This window comes from Eurypyga helias, unplaced genomic scaffold (assembly GCF_000690775.1).
Source record: "Eurypyga helias isolate BGI_N326 unplaced genomic scaffold, ASM69077v1 scaffold15266, whole genome shotgun sequence".
NCBI lineage: Eukaryota > Metazoa > Chordata > Aves > Eurypygiformes > Eurypygidae > Eurypyga > Eurypyga helias.
In genome coordinates, this window is record NW_010258688.1 from 2777 (window position 1) to 14510 (window position 11734).

An 11734-nucleotide genomic window follows, 5' to 3' on the forward strand; every position below is an offset into this window, starting at 1 on the left:
TCCACTACTTCTACAGAAATTGATACTTATGAATGTAGATAAGGATTTTTAAACAAAGAATATAAACTAAATAACGCTGATGTACACATGAAATCAGTCTAAAAACATATCCAGTTTAGATACAGAGCAAGATACATTATGGGACGTCTTGAAAAAGACTTTAAGGATTTAGGTCTAATAGAAGTAGGAGCCTTGCAAAATGAGGTTTTCAGGTTTTTTTGTTTTAGCAAGGCTTCCACTTTTTTAATTAGTCCCTCAAATCTCTTGGGAGAAGTCCTTAGCCAATTCATTTGTCTGGTTTAAAGGGAGGTCTTTAAACTTAATCACAGTATCAAGAACGAATCGAAAATAAAAAAGAATTACAAATAAGACAGCTGTGAAAGATTTCTCTTCAGTGCACATGAACAAGGCTGAACAGCTCTAAACGAGTCCAACTGTTGTGTGAAGAATCCCTTATCACTAATGCATTGTTTTCAAGAATATACACACCCCTCCATGTAAATAAGCACCCCCTGATTTTCTGTCATTTCAATTGGGTCGCTATTTGCCCAACAAACTTGAACGTCCCATTCTCTGACTACAGACAATTACACCACTGATTGGCAATTATAGTTTTAGTAGAAAGCACAGCCGAAGTCTTGAAATACAAAAAAAAAAAAAGTCCTTAAAAAATTTAAAACTATGGTACAGAGACTGGTGTAGTTACTGTGTCTCAGTGTGAAAACCTGACACATACCAGCAGATTATTAATATAGCTTTGCTTTAAAAGGAATGGGGTTTCCAGTCTTTTCCCTTCTAACCCAGGTAAATGCAGTCCAAGACTGCCAAAGCCCACGGTGATGAGCGTGCCTTGACGACCCTCGGAATCTCCACGACGTTCTGACAGGATCTACTAGTTGTCTCCTTCAACCCTTCTCTTGCGAACTGGAATGAGAGCAAGAAAAAAAAAATGCATTGCTATTTTATCATCGTAACTACTTTTTGAATTTCTACATCAACAGTTTATGCAGCCGCTTTGTCGCATGAACTGGCACAACTTAAGGCAATTAATGCTTCGTATCTTCCATGATTTTTAAGCTTCTGCTTTAGCAGCATTTATGTTATTGAAGAAGAGCTGCAAATATTGGTGAGGAGAGACTTGCAGGAACATTAATCATTTTATGTGTGGTAAGCAGATTTAGGCAGTACTCTCTTTTTTCACACTGCAGTTTTCTAGTGGTGGAGAATCAAGGGCACATGGCTTCAAAAGGAACAGTACAGGAGTTTCACAGTGTACCTACATCCATATATACACTCGGGAAAAATGTGTGATGTTCAATAGGCTAAACCATTTCATTTATTAAACTGAAAATACTCATTTATCAGAAAATTCAAGAGCAACAAAACTTTGTGAATTAAATCACTAAAGCTCACATGCTGATTAGACGTAAGACTATGTAAGATTGACTGAATGACTGGAGTTTTGCTCAAAATTTGTAGTATTTTTAATTGACATGTTCTTCTTCCCCTATCAAACTGTGTTTCCCTTTGCTGTGCAGACACAGTATAATGTCTAAGACCTCTAGCCTCATTTAAAGGGCATCTCCACTTTTTGAAAGAGTGGAGCAAGGACATCTATAAAGGAAGAAAGTGATTCTGTTCTCTCACTTATAGGAAATTATGTAGTTTTATGGATATTTGCAATTTGAGCTGATAATCTTTACCTTCAGATCAGAATAGCAGAGGGAAAGCCGTTTTGTTTCCCCTCCTTCTTCCTGTCTCAAGAAATGCTTTAGATACAGCCTGACGCAACCATCAGAACAGAATCACACTATAATTTCACTCTTTACAAAGCCAATCTATCGCCCGCTTTGAGCGTAATGCACAGCCTTAACCCCCTTGGAATCCAAATCGTTCTCGCCAGCAACAGAAGTTACGCATCCTGGCGTTCAGCAAATCGCAGGAACAGATGGAAGAGTGGCTTCTCCAATCATGCAGTTAAAAGCAACACGCACACAGTTGCAGACAAAGAAAGGGGAAGTAGTAGAGCACAGGGTAAACGAGGGAGAAAGAAGACGTAGAAGACTGGTTTTTTAGAAGAGACATACAAAGAGAGAAGTGAGAGACTGAACACCTCAGTATTGGGTGCTCCGTACCCAAATGGGTATTCAGAGTAACCTGTCTCTGTAGCTTCAGGGCTGGAGAGGTGAAAAGGTATTTGCAGGAGCTTTTACTCGCATACTCCAGACTAAGAAAGCAAAGAAAAAAAGGTGAGATTATCAATAGAAACACAGAATTCCGAAAGTCAAACACTGAAATGAGAACTTGTGAAAAGAGAAACCTTAAAAGAAAGTCGAGACACACCTGAAGCGTTATGACGAAAAAATAACGGGTTTAGAGTCTATTTGGAGAAACAGTTACGCAGTGTCCGAATGCCCTTCTTCTCTCTCTGCTTTATTCTGTTAATCCTCCTCCACCTGTCAGAGCTGTTCTCCACTTTAACCTTTACTCCGAGGGGAAGCAGATCTTTAAACCAAATTCCGGTGCCATTCCCTCTAATGTATCCCTGAACTACTGCTGAACTGCCTGGACCGTTTCCAGGCTGATAGGACATGTAATCCTTATCCCAAAGCATCTAAAGCCAAAACGTTTAAATGGAGTTTTAAAATGTAATTCTATTTAATGAGATGAACCACACTATCTGCTTGTACCTGACAGCTTAAAGTATTTGACATGATCATACAAATGATATCCAATCTCATGGTATATTATTAACCAATTTTGTGCTGGTCCCTTTGGGGAGGATTCTAACAGAAGAGCTCCAAGAACACTTAGTGCAGCAAGTAGAGATGCTGCTGCGGCCACGTCCCTTTAAGAGGGGCAGGGAAGGTACCTGTGCGTGAACAGAACCATAAGGGAAGAGACGTCCTGGCCTCTGCACGTGACAGTACGTGCAGTTTCCTTACTCAAGCAATCCAGGTGAGACTGGGTGTACTGACACTGAAGAGGGCATCCTGCACTATCACGTCAAGTACTGCGTTTAAAGAAACTATGACTCTTACCTGACTAAAACTGAACGATCAAAACTATTATTTTTGCTCCCTGGGCCACAACTCACGTGGAATTTGAACGCTCTTGTTCTGACTACACTAAAACCCCTCATCTCATACACCTGAATGCTCCACAAGAACATAAAAGGAGAACATCAAGCAGGAATAGAAGAGGAGTAAAGCACAGGAGAAATCTGAAACTGATCTCCTCGTATCCTTATGTCAACAGTGTCAAAAACCCAGACATCTTTAAAACCTGTGCCACACACATTCATTTAACAGGTGCTGGCAGGTCTTACCCAAATCATTGTTTTTCGTGATCGCTGCAGCTGCCCTGGCTCGAGGTCCCTGTTGTGTGAAATGGTATCCAAATTTGATGATCTTGGTGTTTTCTTCAAGCATCTTGGCAATTTCTACTTCTGCAACTGTGCCCAGCTGCTGCCTCTGTTGAAATAAAAGGCACACAAAGACAACAGAGCTTACACGTATCGCCCTGAAAGAGATCAGAATGCTTCCAGCGTGTTAGTCGGTAAACACCTAGCTCCATTTTGATTAGTCTTAAAGGCAGAAGGGCATAAAACATGTTTGTGCACTCTAAAGCACAAGCAAGCACAGAAGTGACCAGGAATCAACTTCAACTGGATGCTTCTGAGATTCTTAAGGACAATCATTCACGGGATTGAAATATTTAAAAGTAAAATATTTTGGAAAGTTTATCACAAGCTGCCTTCTAAAAAATATTCAGTCGACTAGGACAGATGGATTTTTAATTATGGTATTACCACCACCCCACTTACCTGATTATCAATTTTGATCTCTGTCAGTGTTTCATTGTCCTTCAGCGCATCGACCAGTGCCAAAATTCCAACTCCAGTGATGAAGTTTGATTCTACATTTAAACTTTTCAATTTTGTGTTTACTCTCAGCATACCTGCAAGAGCCTTTGAACACAAGAAAGCAACATTCAGCTTTTGAATTTAGCTGATTTCCGCTAACTAGTTCAAGAGGAGCAACACGTTCACTGACCCATGGTGTAGCTATGCTTTCACTTATTGTTTCAGACTGAAGCGTGTCTTCAACCAGGCATTACCTACATTCCCTTTTTTAATAGTATTTAGTCAAGAAAAGCCTTTCTTTCCCTGGTTACAAACGAAAAAGCTACACAGCATAGAAATAGCCTGAAATTAGCATATTGGATCGATTCCACTCTGTAAGCCTTCAGAGCATACACTGAGTAATGCAGGATGCCAAGCAAAGGCCAAAGAAAGGGCGTTAGTCAACTGAAAGGAGAATTAGATCTGGTTAATTTGTAAACAGGAGATCTGACTTTCAAAATGCTTGTGTCCACAGATTTGAAAGAGAGGTAAAATTCAAAGCGCTAAGCACAGTACCAGCTTGTAGCTAAAAGCACTCATGGAAGTGGCATCGACCTGATTTTATTTTTGAGAAAATAAGGAAACAAGAATAGGCAACTGCTGACATTTGCCATCACAATAATCATAACCTTTAAGTATTTTTTATATCAAGTTGCAATGCAAAAAACCCCAACAAAACTACATGAGACTTTAAACAAAAAGCCTTTTTAGATTTTTATTACATATGGATTACAACAGGATTCAGTTCAACCCCTCACCATTGTCTTTCCACCCCTCAGCTTCCCTGGCACATTAGCCAGGGTACTTACCACAGCAACAGGATCATTGCTTCGGGTGGCTGCAAGGCTGAACTTCTTCACATGCGTGTTGGTTTCTAAGGCTTTTGCAAATTCTTTCAGCGTTGGAATTGGAATGTTCTTGAATTAAAAATAGCTTTTCAGTCTCTTGGGATACACAAGTTTATCCCCTCCCCCCAACTTCTTCCATTATCTTATTCTCCTTCAACTCCTTCCATTATCTTAATTCTCCTTACAGCAAAACTTATAGTATTAACTACTACTGGTCTCCAGCTCTCTCAAAGGGAAGGCCCAAAGCTGTGTGTAAAATGCAATGGCTATTAGAGTCACCGCTTCTATAAAGCACAGTCATCTTTACTACAGTGATGCCATTGCCACGCTAGAAGTGTTAAAAAATATGTAGCTGACTTGGAACTGTTACTAAGCAAACTTTACATGAACTGAACATTCTGCTAACTATCAGCACCAAATTAGCCTCTCACAAATATAAAAAGATTTAGAGCTGTAAGCTGGTGAAACCATTAACATTTCATCCTCTGTGTTGTATTAAAAAGAATTCCAGAATTTGCCAATTTATGATTTGGTAATTTTTACACTGTAGTAGCAGCCAAGCTTAAATGGAGTAATTTAGGTAATTAATTAGGGTAGAAAATGCCTCAGTTTGTTATATCAGCAGTTTTGTTCTGTTGCCTTTTTAGGCATTTATTTTGGCTAGCATTTCTCTATTGTACAATATTCTTAGACCATGTATTTTGTTTTCTTCCTTTACTAAGGGCACCAATAGCACAGGCACCTCACTAGCTGTCTGCACGGGAAGTCAGGAGTGCTACAGTTCCGTTTCCTTTCACGCAAATATACAACAGTTTTAGTCATTTTTAAAACCACAACTGGTACATTTACAAAGCAGAAGCTGCCCTAATTGCCGACAACTCTTGGTACAAGAACCAGAAGGACGTTAGGTACAGATAGAGCAGTAACTGAGAGCACGTCGCTTCGTCAAGGACGAAGGATTCAAAGGAGTAGTTAACTCCACAGTGGTGGATATGCCGGAGCTGTCGCCAACTTGGCGGCAGCAGAAATAGAGGATGGCAGCAGGAAAATCTAAGATTTTTTAAATACACATTTGGCAAAAGAAACCAAGATGCCTTATCCGTTTAGCTTCAGGTTCCTGAGATTACACACACTGCAACACTTAGCAGAAAGGCTGCTGCACTTAAGGCTATCGTGCTCTCTCGTAGTATTTACAGCTTACAGTGTCTTCTGCTGACAAAAAGCAGCACATTTACTGCAGACTTCATTAAATTACCTTAATGTTATTTAGATTAACTTCAACAAGACGGGAATCATTATCTTTAATCCTTTGCAGTGTCTCCTCCACATTTGTGGGATTTGGTGGTTCATCAAAAACAGGCAACATCTTTTCACCTTTCACTATATCTGAAAAGGCATTTAATTGTGATCAAACATACATGATGATGCACATACCAAATATTTACTGTATTTAGAGCTCATTTCATCAGTCTTTACATCACTCCCCCACCCAAAAAGCATGCCATCCTCTCCTGACCATATTTCCATAAAGCTCAAGTCTTTTCCAAAGCCCTCCTGCTTTTCTTGAACACCAGCTTTTTTCAGAAAGCACACAGGAATTGAATTACAAACACGAAACCTAAAACCCAATGCACACAAATGCATGTTTATGCCTATTTTTATCCCCCGCTCCGAGTGAATTAACTGCAGAATAGACCTTAGCAGACATAGACACATTAATGCCAGAACCCAATTAGCGATGTTATAGGCGTGGTGCTCATTTCCAATTCAAGACTGAAGAGTCTATAAAGAATGGTACCGCAACAAGAAATAGTTAATGCTACAAGAAATATTTAATGCTATAGTAACTGTGTGCAGTACAAAGAACTCCTTTATCTAGCACACTTACTGGAGAAGCTGTCTTTGTCAATCCCGTTACTGCTTCCTACTACATCACAGAACTGATTGTTCGTTATCAAGTTGGACATTCCCAGTATAGCTGTGAAAGGAGAAAAAGCAAAAAACAACATTAGCATTTCTGAATAAATCAGCTACGGTGCAGAGTTCCCTGGAATAATAACAACTGATGTTTGTAAAACACCCAGTTAGCAGTACAATAAGCAATTCTATTGCTTAATAATTTAAAGAAAAATAGAAAAAAAAATTAATTATAGGCTTTTTTTAGTTGGCTTTCACATCTTAGAAAGACTTGATCTCATGAGGTTCAAGCGTTTAAGTCACAAAATTCCTAACTGAAGCCTGAAGAACACAGACACAAAGCAACACCGTCTTGTACGCAAGAAAAAGCAGTAGCGTACACACCAAAAACCAGCCAGTCTGAGGAATGAACTTAAAGGTTTTGAGTTTGAAAGTAAGAAAACTTACGCAGGCCAAAGTCATCTACCTTCCTGTAAATTATCACAAATCAACAAAGATGATGCGCTACAACCAAACTGGCATGTAACACGTTCTAGTTTCTACCCCAACTGCAACCTCATACAGTCACATTTCAGACAACAAATACGTTACTACATTGATTATAGATCTTTCTCGTCTAAATATGCGCCAGCCCATTCATACTTGCCAAAAACTAACCTGCAAGGTCACCTAATTCTGTGTCTGTGGCACTGGTCAAGGCTTCCTCCAGTTCCGGGTCCAGAGAGAATTTTTCTTCTGTATAAGACTGTATGGGCTTTTGCTTGGGGATAAATATTTTCCCTGGAGTAAAGAAAACAGAGAGTCTGATGTTACTTTGTATTATACAGCTACTTCCCTTTAAACTTTTCTGTGCTTGAGGAACACATACTGCAGTTAGTAAATCCTGAGAAAAGCACCAAGGACAAAAAAGGAATGAGGTTTCCCCTGTTTCTTCTTGAAAGTGAGATGTGGAAAGAACATACGAGGAAGGTAACATTACTTACTCCAAATTTTCAGGAGTCTGTATCATGACTCCAATTTTATTTGTTTCTCCTAAGTATTAGAAAGTGAAATACAAGCCTCCATTATACATTTTAAACAGCCTAGAAAAAGTGCCTGCAAGGAAAATTTAGTATTGCTAGAGAACGGTGACTGATATCCTCTCAAGGGAGAAAGGCATCCAGGCAGGACTGCAATCGGAACATCTCGGAGAAACAGAGCATCAAAGAATCATCTAAAATCACAGACCTGAGTGCTCCCTGCATACACAATACTTATTTCAGATGTTTACCCAATTTTGAAGTAAAAAAGGGGGATGCCTGAGAAAACCGTGGTCTGTGAAAAGCACAAAACAAGGTAACAGACTTCCCTGACAATGACCCTGTTTTTACAGTGATACATGGAAAAGTCACGGAAGATTCAGTGGGAAAAGGAGAGGTAGCAACATCACATTCTGCACCCAAGCCTCAGTCATTACGAACAGGTACTGGGACAAGGCATTTTAGGAGACATGCATTATAAACAGAGCTCTGTGGGTTTAGCATAATTCCTGCATTATCTTCAGCTGAAAAGTTAGATTATGAGAAAGCTGCTCAAACAGTTATTCTGAAATCAGTTCAGATTTTAATGATTTAGCACTGGCCTTTCAGAACAAAGAAGTCTACCTCGGATGAGAACACAGGAGAGGTAAGGGGTGCTTAGGTTCAGGACAAATTAACGTGGTAAATAAACCCTCCGGTGCTGTATGAGAGAACAAAACCGATGTATTTGGTACAAGTAACTCACAACTAGAAAACTGAAAATCTAAAAGTTATTCCGAGTTTTTCAGACTTTCCCATTTGCCTGAGCTACCAGTAGACAGAGCTGTGGGAAAGGGGTTCCAACTTCCCGTAGTTATCTCCTGGGGTGGGAAGGAAGCGGTGTCGAGCATCTCCCTGTGAAGACGCAGTGCTAGATCAGGAACCCACCAATTCCCATCTTCATAGCCAAAAACCACATACACAAATCACGGTTGCTCATCCCAAGGACACGATGACAACCCACCCCACACCAGAATCACATCAGCTGGGCAGAAGCCTAAGATTTTTGTGCCTCACACTGCAGAAAAGTGTTTCTTCTTACTAAGGCCAAGTTTAGCATTTTTAAATACCTCCCAGTGACAAGAAGCTTTATAGGGATGTTTGTTTTATTTCTGGGAAATTCCGCCGAAGCTGGATTTTGGTTTCACCACCTGTGAGAAGCAATGCCTGAAGTCAGTGCCCATGTCCCGCCGCAGACATGGGCAGGACAAAATCCACCCACCTTTTCTCTCTCTCCCCATTCCCATCCTAGATCACAAAAGCTTGCGGTTCGTTTTCTTTCTGAAGGAACTCTATGCTTTACCACTCGCACAGATTACAAAGGCGTGTATCAGGTTTTCCTCTGACAACACGGTCTGATGACTAAGACCTGTTGCTAGCAACACAGTACTTTTGTTCCCGGGTTGCTATCTCTTCGGAAAGTTGTATAAATGGCCATTATCCATATTTAGAAGCAGAAAATAAATCTCCTTACATAACTGTACTGACTGCAACCGGTAGCTGAAAGCAGCTGACATGCATTACCACCCATACCTCCTGCTTGATGGACAGAGCAAAAGAAACTGTTGGTGGTGATTCAGGTTTAAAAGAAAACCTTCAGAAATTGAAGGCCTAGGTAGGAAATGTTTGTTTTGATACTACTGATACATTTCTACCCCTATTTTACTTTACCAGCATCGCCTACTGGGGAGAGAATAACTTTCAACTTAAATGGCAGTTTTCAGAAGACAGATGAGAATGTTTGACAGGGTTTTCATTAACCCACAAAACACTGAACAGCAGGCCCAGGATCTGAAGCCTTTCATTAGCTAGGTTTGTCTTGTTTTCCCTCAGTAACACAGACTGGTAAAAAAATTAAGTATTTCACAGTACAAGGAAGTAGAAGAGAAAGAAAGCGTGATTAGAGCCCTTCGTTCACGTCATCCTATTTGCAGCAGGCAGCGAGTGGGAGAAGGAAACCGACCTCAATTAACGGCAACTTTGTTAAAATGCAGTTCTACCTAGATCAGCCTCTTGTCTGGTTCCCCCCACAGTACCCACAAAAGAGAACTACTTTTCCTGGCGTCACTCTAAATAATTCTTAAATGCATAGGTTAGGAACTTCTGCTTCTAAACTTCGCTTTCTAAGACTAAATTTATCCATACATGCCTGACTCTTAAGATAACCTAAAAAAAAAGAAAAAGCATATTCAGTTTTTATTAAAGCAAAAACATTAAGAGTCACTCTCCTCCAGAAATCGCAGCCAACCCCAGTCACATGAACTGGGCCAGGAGCAGGTTTTGTTATAAAACGGGTCACACCCTTGTGTATATAATTGCTCATTCACTGGCTTCATCTCACCCTAGCTCAGAGGTTTACAAGGCCACACATGAACGCAGGTCCTTCCCCACACCCCACTTCTAGTAACAAACTCAGTTCAAAAAGGGTAAGACCTCTGTGTCTCTGGGGACAATGATCTAACTCAAGGCCTGCTGCCAAGATGGTTTGGCAATTCCCTTCCCTCCTTACTCATGTAAGCTTTAAAAAAAATAAAGGAAAAGGCTACACATCTGTGCAGCCCACGGGATGAACAGCTTTCTCGGCCCTCAAATGGAACGTTTCCAAGAAGCAGGGATTTGATCGCATACAGGAACATGACATCCTCCCTCCCAGCCAACAGGGATACCGCAAAGATTAAGCAACACAACAGGAAGAGGCAGATTTCAGAGATGTTTGCATCGTTTCTGTAATAATTATACATTCAGGCCCTCAATGCCTTCAGCTAACATGCCAAATGGTGCACACCCCAGGATTAACTCCCAGGCTTCCTTTGCTCCGGAACCAAGTTGCAGTTCCCAGTCCCACACCACCGCATTGCTCAGAAGGATGACGCTGGCTGTTGAAGCCCCCGAGACATTTCACACACAGACTCACAGCACCCAAGGTGGGACCGAAAGCCTTGCAGAAATCAGGTCTGTCCGGCATGGCCACACACTGCGTATTGCCGGTACTATTCCCACCTGTTGTCCATGCTAGCAGGCAGCGAGTGACCACGGCTTCCCGATCAGAACAAAGGCTAAAATTCACTTTGCAGTGCTCTGCAGAAAAGGAATCGAGCCTCACCTGAGGACAACGGACTACAAGCCCATCGCATCAGGGACTTCCTGGAGAAGAGTGAGCAACATCCGATATATTCCTTACATAGAATCATAGACTGGTTTGGGTTGGAAGGGACCTTAAAGATCATCTAGTTCCAACCCCCCTGCCATAGGTAGGGACACCTTCCCCTAGACCAGGTTGCTCCAAGCCTCATCCAGCCTGGCCTTGAAGACATCCAGGGATGGGGCATCCACAGCTTCTCTGGGCAACCTGTCCCAGTGCCTCACCACCCTCTCTGGGAAGAATTTCTTCCTGACATCTAATCTAAACCTCCCTGATTTCAATTTATACATCTTACGCTCCACAACGCTTCATCAGTCCAAAAATGGCTATAATCCACAATTTGACCACCACCAATTCTTACCACGTGACAGACTTTGGTTCATCAATTCACTTGTAAGCACAATTTAATACCTTTTATTTTTTAATTCAAGTGACTTTCTCAGTGTCTTCCTGTAGAAACAGCACTGTTACTCGTCGTCTGATTACAGAGCACACAGCAGCGGGTTGGAACACTGTTCTACATTAAGGCTCAAGCATCTCATCTTACTTTGTCCTAGTGGTCTTGTATGGAGAATGTCAATTCGACAAGTTGTTTCTCCAAAGCTTCTACAGGACATGAGCTTCATTTTACAACATGCAGCGCTCTAAAGGCAAAAAGAGAACACTGCATCCCAAATCCTTCTGCAACAGGAGCCAGTGGTGATCTACCGCAACACCTGAGCAGGGCAGCACTCCAGCCAGGTGACTAGTTTCAGCCTAACAATATTTTCCAGGTGATAGAGCAGCAGGGGAAAAAAAGGCAACACTGAAGCAGAATTTACATGAAATGCAAATCTACGCAGAACAAACATACCCTGGCAGGAAT

The 11734-nt window shown here is 41.1% G+C and overlaps 1 protein-coding gene across 1 annotated transcript; it reads right to left on the minus strand.

The window, feature by feature from the left end:
* Nucleotides 1-375: 375 nt before the first annotated feature.
* Nucleotides 376-7449, minus strand: LOC104511727 (tropomodulin-3-like; the record flags this gene model as incomplete). Its single annotated transcript, XM_010154447.1, has 7 exons — nt 376-924; nt 3329-3473; nt 3827-3970; nt 4714-4821; nt 6008-6138; nt 6641-6730; nt 7327-7449. Coding segments are annotated over 7 exons (773 nt in total), but the record flags the coding sequence as incomplete, so codon positions are not given.
* Nucleotides 7450-11734: the final 4285 nt, after the last annotated feature.